The following is a 13,003-nucleotide window of genomic DNA, read 5'->3' as shown; positions in this document are numbered from 1 at the left end:
AGAGTCTTCAATTTTGGAGACATTGGCAGTTTTTTCAGGAAAGCCATGCAAGGAATAGCAAGTCTCTTGAGTATGACCCATTCTTTTACAATATGAGCACTGGGGCCGACCACTCCTGCCACCACGGCCTCCACGGTTTCCACGACCTCCTCTTCCTCGGGTAGAAACCATTGCTGAAGATTCAGTAGGTTCAACCAAACTTGCACTATTTTTCGAACTTGGAACACGAAGAAGACGTGTTACAAGGTTCTCCATTGAAGGGATTTCTTGATCTGTCAAAATCTGGTCACGAATATGATTAAAATTAGAGTTCATGGCACGCAGAATCAACACCATACACAACTTATCAAGTTTCTTTTTCATCTCTTCCACAGAATCAGCTTCTAAAAACATTTTCAGCTCCTCAGCTGCTGATTGTGCTTGGGCAATGAAAGAGACCATGTCATCATCAGTTTGTTTGAGAGATGCTAACTTGTGAGCTGAATCATATAGACGTTGAATGTCATTGGCAAATATAGTTTGAGCTTTCTTCCAAAAGGAATGACAAGTTTTGAAAGTTCTCAAGGTTCCTAAAATGTTGGGCTCTACTGACTGCCACAGCAAAGCACACAGTTGAAAATCAAGCTTTTTCCACAGTTCTTGACTCTCAGAGGATATTTCAGTAATATCCTTCTCCAAATGGTCATGATATCCCTGCCCAAGAAACCATAACTCTACAGAGGCAGACCAAGACAGGTAGTTTTTGCCATTAAGTTTCTCTGCTGTTATTGTGGGAGTTCCAGAAATGGAAAAAATAGGGCCAGAGCTGGACATGTTGCTGAAATAGATGAAAAAGAAAGCCCAAAAGGAAGAGAGAAACAGACCCACTCTCCAAATAGACCAGAAAACAACAAAGAGAGCTTTGAAACAGACCCAGAAGGTGTCAACGAAGAACTGTCGGTGGCGTGGCCGTTTTCCGGTGGCTGCAGATCGGTACGTTAACAGTGCACGCCTGGTGTAGCAGCCCAAAGATGCAGCGCGTGAGAAGATGTGAAGAGGCTTTTGCCTCTGTGACCACTTGGGTTGGGTTGCGTTTGACAAGGCGCACCAACCCCTAGGGTTCGCCGGAAAATGGCCGGCGGCGGACGGCGGCCGGAGACGATGAGCGGCGGCCGGAGACGCGGACAGCGGCGGTGGACGATGACAGGCAGAGCGGGTCAAACCCGCTCTGATACCAAGTTGAGAAAACTGACGGAATATGAGAGAAAAGCTAAAGTGTGTGTTATACACTTAGCTCCAAAACATTCATATATATATATGTGCTTAGAGAGTACAAGATAAGACAGAAAAGGAGATACAGCAGTCTGATCCCTGACACAGCCACCAACATCAGTAAAAGTATGTCTCAAAAAGAAAGAAAGTAATAATTACACCTATAAAATACATTAAACTTAACACTCTTCTAGCTTATTTTAGTCAAGTTTATGAATATAAAAGCTCTTATTTGACAAAAAACTTTTAATAAATGCATAATTAAATATCTTATTTAAATGTCTTTAATTGCTGTCAACATGATATATCTAAATTTGATAGCTATATTGAATATAATAAAGACTACACTATTTAATCTTTTATGATTAAATAATACACATTTGGCCGCTTATGATTATTGGTAAAAGGTACACTACTCTTAAATTACAACACTGCTGACAAAAACTGAAATAAGTTACAATACAGCTGAAGAAACAATTAGCTGATTAGAACTTTAGAAGCATATAAACCTCAAAGATCCTAATTGTACTTCTACTGCTCAGAAGTAGATTTAAACTGCTGATGCTGTCCATCTATCAAGCTTATCTGTCGTCTGAGTTTAGCAATATGAGCTTGAACCTAATCCATTGCAAGCACAAAATAACTGTCAATATTTGGAATACAATTTTCTTGCAAGGTTAAGATGATAGAACATTCAAAGCCTTCAAGAAATACTAAAACATATGCACAACTTAACCGACGAGAAAATAAGATTCAACCACCTCTCTTAGCTCCTCCTGTAATTCACTACCATAAAAGGGGATACACAAGTAACACTAACTCAGGCAATCAGTAGCTTATCAAGGATATACAAGGAAAAGGATTGTAATACAGACTTCAGTAAACTGACAAAGTAAAACATGAGGAATGTCAGCATTATATACTTTAGTCTTGTCAGTTACTTGTTATTACAAAATTGCAATACGATGTGCATTCTAAATAGTCATGCCCCACATAGAAAATGATTAAAACATATAGAACCCACAACATATCGATGATAATGGATGCCATAATTACATCCTTTAATAATGAACAAGCAGGAGTGATACAACATGATGGCTATTAAATAAAACTATAATAATGGTAATCAGCATATACAACATCTTATCTATCTTCTATCTCTCTCTCCCCTCCTTCTCCCTCTATGCTGGCTCTCCTTTCTTCACATGTTGATTTAAATCGTTTAATTACAAACCAAAATCCCATAAATGCACAAATCAGTACACTCAACAATGTAAATTAGGAAATATGTCTCTGCATTCTGTTCTAATAATTCAAAGGCATAGTTATTTTGAGTTCAACTAATCAACAAAAAAGGCCATAAATATCATGCAAACAAAAATAAACTCCCAAGCATATAAAAGTAGTCTCAGTCTCTTGATTGACGAGTCCAGAGTATATGTTCTGAAGTGCAGAAAATTTTAAGAAAAAATTATCCATCAATGCTTATGTTTCATTTTTGATAAAACATTAACCTTGCATCAAGATCTTGATGCTATTGCTATCACATTTCTCCATAAAGAAACTATCAGGATCATCTATAATCTGGATTGCTAGGGTGACAGCCAAACAGGTGAGCATGTTGATACAGACTTTTCTATTTTGTAAAGATGCAAGCATATGCTTGTTGTCATGGCTCATTCAGATTCATTAACTAATAAATATACCATCAATCAAGGCATCAACAATTAACAATAGGTTTGACATCCACAAATATCATATACTTCAAATATGATAAAAGTATTGTGATACATACCTGCTGACGAGCTGCTGCAAGCTGTAAGAGCTCATCTGCTTCCGAGAAATTTGTAAACCATTGACTTAAGGAATGATCTTTGGTATCACCTTTTCTCCTTTTACTTGCATCCTCAACAGGTACTGCATTTACAAGTTCTTTCAACTCAAGCATGGAAAAAGGAAAGCTGCAGATAACAGGGGTAATTGCTACATAACATACTGGGAGGAGGTAAGGTGAGCCCAGCAGGTAATCTTGGCAAGTTCACAGCTGGATGACCTTGCATACGAGCTAAGAAAGCCTCGGAAGGATCAGGGAAAACTATCTCATCATAAAACTCCACAACAACAGGCTTCTTTGTGGACATGGAACTGTTTTCATCCTCTGGATACAACTTCAAGTGATGATATCTGTATATATATTACACTTCAATAAAATACAAGATTCAGAATTTATTTTGACTTTTACAGTAAATGGTTTGCAATCTGCATGATTAATAACAATGAATACTGGTTGTATGGTTATCAGATATTATCCAAGCACTTGAGCAATATATAACTGCATACTCTTACCAAGCTTAGCAGTTTGCAAAATAGATATTTGCATACTCATCCAAGCTTATCATTAATAATAAAATGAAGCACTCAAGCCAAGTTGTTAAATCTATCTAACTAAACTTAGCAGGGCATAGAGTTGCACTCCTGCAGTATTTCAGAATCATAACTACATCGCTAATGAATGATTGAAACGTGCTAAGAATTAAGTTGATATTTTGCCAATCCTTGATACTTTCAGGCATATTTTGAACCTCTATAATGAATCAAGAAATCTTATTTCAACAAAAGGCTCAATATATTTTTTTTTCTCCGGAATCAGCTACTAAATTCAAAGCAGTAGCCAACAACTCACAAGTTCAAAGGTTTGTCACAAACATCACTGTGGAAATAAAGTGTGATGGCAACTTCAAATTCCCCCCATCCGGCCTCCGACAATTCAAAAGGTGGCGCCTCCACAACACGGGTGGGATTATTGAAACTAGAATGCAACTGAAAAACAGCACGCTTTATTATCGCCCCAAGATCTTCATTGGATGCTCCACGGACATATACTGTCCATTTATGTGACTGATACCTTGCATAACATAAATATGGTCACTTTCTTACTCTCTTTGTTAAAAAAAACACATTTTCGTGACTTCAAACTACACATTAGACCGGGTGGTGGCGACGTAGGATACTTACTCGCTGGCCTTTTTGCCAAGCCAAAATGCTATGTTCCCATACACGATTGGAATGTTTATTTCTACATCTTTGAGTTTCTTACCCAAGTTCTACACAAAACCAAGAAATGGTTATACTCGTACAATCAGTACTTTAGTAAAATATATAGAGGAATTTATTTTGACGTTGTATGACATTTTAAAATCATATTTGACGTTCTGCCGTGGTTTTTAATATCTTTGTAGTGCTATATGATGGTTCCTAATCAAGGTTTCGAATTTGAATCGATAAGGCAAACAAACTGCAATCTTTACACAGTCCCAAAAGCGCAGGGTTTGGGGGAAATCGTTATTTTGGCGAATTGGAAAATGGGGTTGCGGGTTTTATCCGAATTTGAATCGAAACAAGGTTACCTTCTTATCGTTGTCTTCGGATTTGCCCATTTTGGTTCGCTGGGATTTGGGGGTAGGACCACTTAATTCAGGCTGATCTTGACCGTGCTTTTTCGAAGATGAGCTGTTGGTCATATCAATCAACGACCTCGTCTCAAAAATAGAACCTGAATCTGAGCATCAAGTTTTAGGGTTTTTTGTGTCTCTGTCAAAATTATACATCGCAGTTCATGTCTTTTACGACATCGTTTTCACAAGAAAAACTGTCTCTGATCATCACCAAACGGGCCCAACCCATAGCCCAAGTGGGCATTTTCTCTCGGACTTTTTTTTCTTTACAGAAATGGGCCTGTTCGAGAATTTTGTTGGAGATTCGGATATTCAAAAATAGGCCAGCTGAAGCCTGAAAAGTCTTGGTGTATATATTTTTTTTTCCTGGTACAATTTTTAAGTTTTAGTTTAAAATTCAGAAAATAATTTAAAAATTTTAAGAATGATAAAATTCAAGTAAAAAATCATTTCAGTGTCTGAAAATTGAAAAAAAATTAAAAATTTTAAATAAGAATTTCAAATAAATTTTTAAATTTAATACTAATTGATATTTTCGTCTTAAAATATATATGAATATTTTCATTTTAGTCTCACATTTATTTTGAATTTTGGATAAATGCAATTTTTTATACTTTTAGAGACAAAATGACCATTTACCCGATAAAATTCATATAAACCAAAAGATTTTCAATAAAACATATCTATATTCCAAAATTAAAAATTGAAAACTTTTCTGTTTTGGTTTACCATGCACAATTAAAAAAAAAGTGATGTATGGGTTATTAGTCACTTTCAATATCTTTCCTTCGTCTCTTTTGTTTTTTATCCCATAATATATTTGAATACTCAACTACACAAACCACAGAAGTGCATTCTCCTTTGGAGAGATTTGAATCTGGATGGGAAAGAATGTTAACTAATTATTTGATAGGGTTATTTTATAGTATGTCTGGGGTGATATTTTATGAGGGTTATTTTTATAAAGTTATTACACAAACATACTCTACAATGATGAGATATTGTCCGCTTTGGGCCTTAGCCCTCACGATTTTACTTTTGGTCATTACCCAAAAGGCCTCTCAATCACTGAAGTATGTTTATGTTATATAAGTTGTTATTTGTTGTTTTATTTTATCGATGTGGGACTTGTTTGTATCCCAACAATCCTCCCCTCAAACAAAATCGTGATGTGCCAAAGGGCTATCTTGCAGTCTATGTGGGAGAAAACGAAAAGAAGCGGTTTATGATTCCAATATCATATTTGAATCAACCTTCAATCCAAGACCTGCTTAGCCAAGCTGAACAAGAATTTGGATATGATCATCCAATAGGTGGCCTTACAATCCCTTGCAGAGAAGATGTTTTCCTAGATATCACTTCTCGATTGCATAGGTTATAGAGGAGAAGATTGAAATGTAGATGGTCAATCATCAATTCAATTTTGTAAAGAAGACATAGTTGAACATTTTATCTTTCTTTATTGTACTTAGAGAATTGGAAAGATGTACTGGCAAAAACTTATTACCATAGATTATGACATTGACAACCATTTATTTTCTAATCTTCCCATGACCCTTTATTTCAAGTTTTAGATGGATGCTTGTCAATTTATTTTTGGTAGACTAAAAATATACTTGCAGGATCATATTTTTATTAGTGCACAAACCAGATTGGTGACTAAGATCTGGAGTCCAGTGTAGATGATCTGTTTGGTTAATGCTTTTTAGTTGCTTCTATATATTGCTTGTATTGAAAGCAAAGGAATTGAACTTTCTTTATCTTGAATTTTCTTTCTAAATAAATGTATATTTAAATTCATGATTAAAATCCAACCTTTAGATAGAATAAGTTGCGTAATAATGTTAATAATTTGGGTTATGGTTCATAATGAGAGATTAATTCATAAATGTAAATCCCTTTCTAAACGTTTGTATAGCAAATGTTAACAGAGTACCTTATATTGTTTGTTTAAATATGCATGGAAATAATTCAGGTACCCATGAAACAGAAATAATTCATTTATTCATTTTATTGCAGGTCCAAATACATTCAAGAACAATTGCATTAGTATGAACTTGAACTCACGATCCTATATTACAGTAAGTAGTATCTCTTTTGGCAGATGCCTTACAGTTGTAGCCTTGAAGATTAATTTTGTGCAGTTCCTTTTATTCCGGTTTTGTGATCACTTATGCAACAACTAACTTACAGTTTTTACTCCAAACATTCAAAAAGAACTTTCAGTTACTTCAACTTCAAAGTTAAACAACAATTGTATCTGCAAAACCTCCTTTTAATTTCAAGCTGTTCCTGCAATCAACAGCATATAACTTTACCAGCTGAGCTAATTGCCTAATTGGCACCTCCCATTTAAACTAATGTTAGTGCTACAAACTATACTCCTAAAATACTTCTCTGGTTGAAGTTACTATTTCTTAAATATTAGAGATCCATGAGCTGGTGCTGCTTAGTTGGGAAAATAGAAGAATGGGTGAAGAACGATTTTGCAGGGATGTTAGCATTGGAAGGAGCACCAAATTAACTCGAGAAAATTATTCTGTTATGCTTAAAGCAGGAAGTCTGAAACTGAATGAGCAAAAAATTATTGAAAAATCTAGCAACAAGTGGTGAAAGCTGTTTCAGGGCGAATGTGTTGTGTGTTCCTTGTTTGGATCAAGGATGCATATTGAAATAAAATTGGGAAGCAGTAATAAACATTATGAAGATTGGTACATATCTACAATAGAATTGATGCACTTAATCACTATTAAAAGCTAATAACCGAAAGTATATGAACTGAAATTTGATAATGATACTGTTGTATATACTAGAATTCATTGAGATTTAGCAAAAGCAAAAACTGTTTAACAATGGCTTGTGTTGCAATCTCATTTAAGCAACAGGTTTCAACTTTCGATGGAACATCTATACAAGAGAACAAAATGGAAAATCTTTACAATACAAGCAAGTGCCTTCTGTACAAATTTGCCTCATCTAATCTATCTTGGTCTCCATTAGCATGATTTACGGCTCATTCAGGCGAGATGTCACATTTAGGAACTCATCCTCCTGGCATGGAATTGTGAGACCACCAGTTGGATGATCATATCCAAATTCTTCTTCTGCTTGACTTAGTAATTCTTGAAATGAAGGTTGGTTCAAGTATGATACTGGAATCACAAACCTCCTCGTCTTATCTCCAACATAGACCGCAAGATAGCCTCTTGGTACTTCAACCTCCTTGGAGGCTGCTTGGGTTGTAGAAAACGATGTCCGTCTAATAATACCTGCTATGCGAAAACCCATTTGCCTTCTATTGCCACACAACAAATAATATACTGATGTCAAAGGACTTGTATAAGAAAGAAATATTTCAATTCTGAATGCAATGACTCGTGTTGCTTGAGAACCCAAGAAATATTGTATATATAGTTTCCAAGGGCCTCTGCAATTCAATACCACAGTTAATGATTTCTTGCGGACACGATGGACTCTACGAGAGACAAGGGATTAGGGATCACATGGTATTGTCTTGAGATCTCTTTCAAGGATTAGGAAGTTCAATGGGAGTGTATAGTTGTATACCCCACCTTCTGAGATAATGACCAACAGATTTGCCAACTTGAAATTAAAGACATCTGCAAAGGTGAAACCTAATGCTTGTTAATTCATTATGCTCTAGCAATGTCAATGATCGACAGGCTATAGACATCTCACATGTTTCTTTAAATAAATGACAATGCTATTGATATATCTACCATACACCAACTAATATCAGGGTGAGAGTAAGCAACCTGTAAACCATGAGCGGACTCAATTGGAATTGGAGGTAAGAAGAGAACCGATAATGAACACATGATCATGAGGCACTATGAACCACACTTTTTGTGTAAGTGAAATTTTAAGCAATACATGTGAACTTGCATGAGTGAAGTTTGTGGTCCTCTCCACGCGAAATAAGTGTCAACATCATCCTATTAGATTTTCTTTTACATAGATACGTGTTTTGATTTCAAGTGGGGTAATCTGATGGCTTTCGCTCAAAAAAGGTGGTGGGACTTGTATTATCTACCATAACATGTTACATTGATTAATGGAAGAGTTCTCTAGGACATTACCATATGCCCTTGTCTCTCAGTTGGTCCCACGACTCCTATCTCATAGCCCTCGTTCACCAATAAATTATGAAGCATTATTACATATCCTTTTATCTATATATATCCATGGTTGCAAGCCTTTTAGAACCAACACAAATCACTCACATCCTGAAGCATTCAAAATCCTTAAGCCTGAACTTTCAAGTCTTTTTTGGACCATTTTCTTCTCAAGTCTCATCAAATACAACACAAAAATGGGTTTTCGTTTACCTGGTACCAGAAGGGCATCATTTGCTGCAAACCAAGCATCCTCAAAAGCTTTGGAGGTGCCTAAGGGCTATCTTGCAGTCTACGTTGGAGACAGAATGAAGCGGTTTGTGATCCCCATATCATATTTGACCCAGCCTTCATTCCAAGACTTGTTGAGTCAAGCTGAAGAAGAGTTTGGATATGATCATCCCATGGGTGGTCTTACAATTCCTTGCAGCGAAGATGTCTTCCAAAACATAACTTCACGCTTGAATGGACTATGAATCTTGTATTGGAAGACTGACATAGATTTGAAGAGACATTTTGTACAATAGGCATCTTCTCTATTTGTAAAGATCACCCCTTTTTGAGAAATAGGACATTAGAATGACAATTTTGTTCTGTTTTTTGTTTAATGACAATGAATTCAATTACTCAAGCAGCTCCTCTTTGTTTTCTATTTACTAGTTACTTTGTCAATGTTCACTTGATCCTATATGAGCAAGGTTGCTTGCTATAAGAAAAACCAGGCTTAAGTAATTTTTTAATTAATAAATATTCACAACATGCATATGAGATTTAAATTTTGGGTGCCAAGGCATGCTGATCACACATGAGGAGTAGCTTCCCTGATATTTATGGAGTGCAATAACAATAATGGAATCCCAACATCATGGTTTAATTTTTCCCTTGAAAAGCACCAGCCTACTTTTAAATCTTTGTATTGAAGTTGATGGTGTGCCTTAAAATTGATGAAGCCTTGATGTTTTTGGACAATTTTTGTTGTTCAAGTTTATGCGACCACTTATCCAACAATATGTTTAATGTTTTCACTCCACACAAAATACAGAACATTAGTTACTTCAAAGCTAAACATGTATATATGCTAAACCTCCATCCTTTAAATCAAGAAATCCTTGCAATTAACACTAATATTTATGCAATAAACTATCCTCCCAAAATACTTATCTAGTTGAAGTCTACTTCTTAAACATCAGAAATCCATGTGATGGTGCTACTGCTACTTAATTAGGAAAATAAAAGGATCAATGGCCTTGGGAAATGAAGAATGATTTTGCAGGGATAATAGCATTGGAAGGAGCACCAAATTAACTTGAGAAAATTATTCTGTGATGCTGGGAGCAGGAAGTAAGGAACTGAGTGCGCCACATATTGAAAAACTAGCAAGAAGTGGCAAAATCTGTTTAAGAAAAAATGTGTTCTGTTGTGTTTTCCTTGTTCAGCTCAAGGATGGATATTGAAATACTCAGATTGGTAAATATCTTCAATAAAATCAGTGCACTTAATTCCTGCTAAAAGTGAAAGCATGATATATATCGACTGAAATTTGATGATGATACTGTTGTATATATTAGAATTTATTGAGATTCAGCTAAAGCAAAGTGTTTAAACACAATGTCTTGTGTTGCACTATCATTTAAGCAGCAGGTTTCAACTTCCAACGGAATTATTCAAGAGAACAAAATGGAAAATCTTTACAATAAAATAAAGTGCCTTCTGTACAAATTTGCCTCATCTAATCTATCTGTCTCCATTAACATGATTTACAGCTCATTCAAGTGAGAGGTAACGCTTAGGAACTCATCCTCCTGGCATGGAATTGTGAGATCACCAGTTGGATGATCATATCCAAATTCTTCTTCTGCTTGACTTAGTAATTCTTGAAATGAAGGTTGATTCAAGTATGATACTGGAATCACAAACCGCCTCATCTTATCTCGAACATAGACTGCAAGATATCCTTTTGGTACTTCAACCCCTTTGCAAGCAGCTTGGGTTGTAGAAAATGATGTCAGTCCAATAATACCTGCTATGCGGAAACCCATTGTTTTCTATTGCTCCACACAACAAATAATATATTGATGTCAAAGGACACGTATAAGAAAGAAATATCTGAATTCTGATACTTGAGGAATGCAATGATTTGTGTTGCTTGTGTACCCAAGAAATATTGTATATATAGTTGCCAATGGCCTCTGCAATCCAATACCAAATGAATGGTTTTTGGCAGGGCTACGAGTCTACAATGGAGTAGATTGAGGGGCAAGGGATCACATGGTATTGTCTTAGAGATCTCTTTCAAGGATTAGGAAGTTAAATTGGAACAAATACCCCACCACCTTCGGACAGTTCTGAGATAATGGCCAACAGATTTACAGGTGAAACCTAATGCTTGCCCATTCCGAATCATTCATTATGCCATAGCTATTTCAAATGATCGACATGATATAGACATATCACGTGTTTCTTTAGATAAATGACAATGCTATTGATTTATCTACCATTCACCAACTAATATCAGAGAGTAAGCAAACTGTAAACCATGCTATTGGTATATCTACCATCCACAATTTTGTGTACGTCAAATTTTAAGCAACACCATGTGAACCTGCTAACATGAAGTTTGAGGTCCCCTCCACCCCAAATAAGTATCAACATCATCCTATAAGATTTTATTTTACATAGATTGGTGCTTTTTATTATCTACCATAGCATGTTACGTTGGTTGATGGGAGAGTGCTCAAAGACATTACCATATGCCCTTGTCTCTCAGTTGATCCCATGACTCCTAACTCATAAGCCCTCCTTCACCAATAATTCAAGTAGCCTTATTACATATCCTTTTATCTCTCTCTCTCTCTCTCTCTATATATATATATATATATATATTCATGGTTGCAAGCATTTTAGAACCAACACAAATCATTCACATCCTGAAGCATTCTAAATTCACGAGCCTGAACTTTCAAGTCCTTTTAGACCATTTTCTAATCAAGTCTCAGCACATACAATACAACTATGGGTTTTCGTTTACCCAGTATCAAAAGGGCATCATTTGCAGCAAACCAAGCATCTTCAAAAGCCGTGGAGGTGCCAAAGGGCTATCTTGCAGTCTACGTTGGAGAGAAAATGAAGCGGTTTGTGATCCCCATATCATGCTTGACCCATCCTTCGTTCCAAGACTTGTTGAGACAAGCTGAGGAAGAGTTTGGATATGATCATCCCATGGGTGGTCTTACAATTCCTTGCAGTGAAGATGTCTTCCAAAACATAACTTCACACTTGAATAGGCTATAATTTTGTACTGTACAAGACCCATAGATTTGTAGAGAAATTTTGTACAAGAGGCATCTTCTCTATTTGTAAAGATATTCCCCCTTTTGAAAGATGAGAGAAAAGAAAAGACCATTAGAATGACAAGTTTGTTCCATTTTTTTTTAATGACAATGAATTCAACTACTCAAGCAGCTTCTATGTGTTTTCTGTTTATTAGTTACTTTAACAACGTTCACTTCATCCTATAAGAAAAACCAGACATGGTTGTCCTGATAAATTTCAAGGCGTGAACAGAACACTTGATTCATAGTAAGGGAAGAGCAAAAACATATTTACTAGGATCAGGGAGAAAGATTAATTTATTTGGCGCAAAGTTAAAATTTTTTTATTATTAAATATTCACAACATGCACTTCGAAATTTAAATTTTGGGGTGCCAACGTCTGATCACACGAGGTGCAACTTCCTTGATATGGATGGTGAGCAATAACAATGGGTCTGACACCAATGTTTCATTTTTGCTTTGAAAAACACCACTCTACTTCTATAGCAAAATCCTTCTGTCATACCATTGAGATATGGTTTATGTGAACCAATGCTTTTCTGACTTTCGTTTGTTATATAAATGAGTCTATGATCTTATAATACAAGAAGCATAGGGTTAAAGCTTTTACACCACCCATAATAAAAGCTGCCTTAACAGCTAAACAATAAATCTAGTTCCTTAACAATTGACTAATATTTATATTATAATGTGTCATCTTATACAGTTGGATAATGGAGTCAGTAATTTTAAATATCAGAGATCCAAGATCTCTGTTTGAAGTTAGCAAATAGAAATAAGTTGGAAAGGGAGAAAGTATAGGCCATGGATTGTAGAACTGTCAAAATA

The 13,003-nt window shown here is 35.7% G+C and overlaps 2 protein-coding genes across 2 annotated transcripts; both read right to left on the bottom strand.

Annotated features, from left to right (window-relative positions):
* Nucleotides 1-1,556: 1,556 nt before the first annotated feature.
* On the bottom strand, nucleotides 1,557-4,861 carry GAS41 (YEATS family protein). Its single transcript, XM_020359542.2, has 6 exons — nucleotides 4,659-4,861; nucleotides 4,267-4,355; nucleotides 3,935-4,156; nucleotides 3,248-3,435; nucleotides 3,047-3,168; nucleotides 1,557-1,869 (listed from the first exon to the last, which is right to left on the bottom strand). The coding sequence occupies exons 1-6, from the start codon at nucleotides 4,770-4,772 to the stop codon at nucleotides 1,783-1,785; spliced, it is 822 nt and encodes a 273-aa protein (XP_020215131.2). The 5' UTR covers nucleotides 4,773-4,861; the 3' UTR covers nucleotides 1,557-1,782.
* A 5,508-nt stretch (nucleotides 4,862-10,369) lies between these two features.
* Nucleotides 10,370-11,163, bottom strand: LOC109799057 (auxin-induced protein 10A5). The gene has a single exon (XM_020359545.3). It carries the CDS (start codon nucleotides 10,879-10,881, stop codon nucleotides 10,600-10,602), a length of 282 nt encoding a protein of 93 aa, XP_020215134.1. The 5' UTR covers nucleotides 10,882-11,163; the 3' UTR covers nucleotides 10,370-10,599.
* Nucleotides 11,164-13,003: the final 1,840 nt, after the last annotated feature.

This window comes from Cajanus cajan, chromosome 8, assembly GCF_000230855.2.
Source record: "Cajanus cajan strain Asha chromosome 8, NIPB_CcT2T_4, whole genome shotgun sequence".
In the NCBI taxonomy this organism is placed as follows: domain Eukaryota; kingdom Viridiplantae; phylum Streptophyta; class Magnoliopsida; order Fabales; family Fabaceae; genus Cajanus; species Cajanus cajan.
Note: the sequence above shows the minus strand (reverse complement) of the source record. Positions and strands in the feature narration are given on the sequence as shown.

What these genes read in the sequence shown, in the direction of transcription:
- GAS41 (XM_020359542.2), bottom strand. Translation starts at nt 4,772, where the DNA reads ATGACCAACAGCTCATCTTCGAAAAAGCACGGTCAAGATCAGCCTGAA. An exon ending in TGTGACAAACCTTTGAACTT is followed by an intron (nt 3,436 to 3,934) that starts GTGAGTTGTTGG and finishes ATATATATACAG; the next exon opens with ATATCATCACTTGAAGTTGT. An exon ending in TTGCAGCAGCTCGTCAGCAG is followed by an intron (nt 1,870 to 3,046) that starts GTATGTATCACA and finishes GCAATGGATTAG; the next exon opens with GTTCAAGCTCATATTGCTAA.
- LOC109799057 (XM_020359545.3), bottom strand. Translation starts at nt 10,881, where the DNA reads ATGGGTTTCCGCATAGCAGGTATTATTGGACTGACATCATTTTCTACA.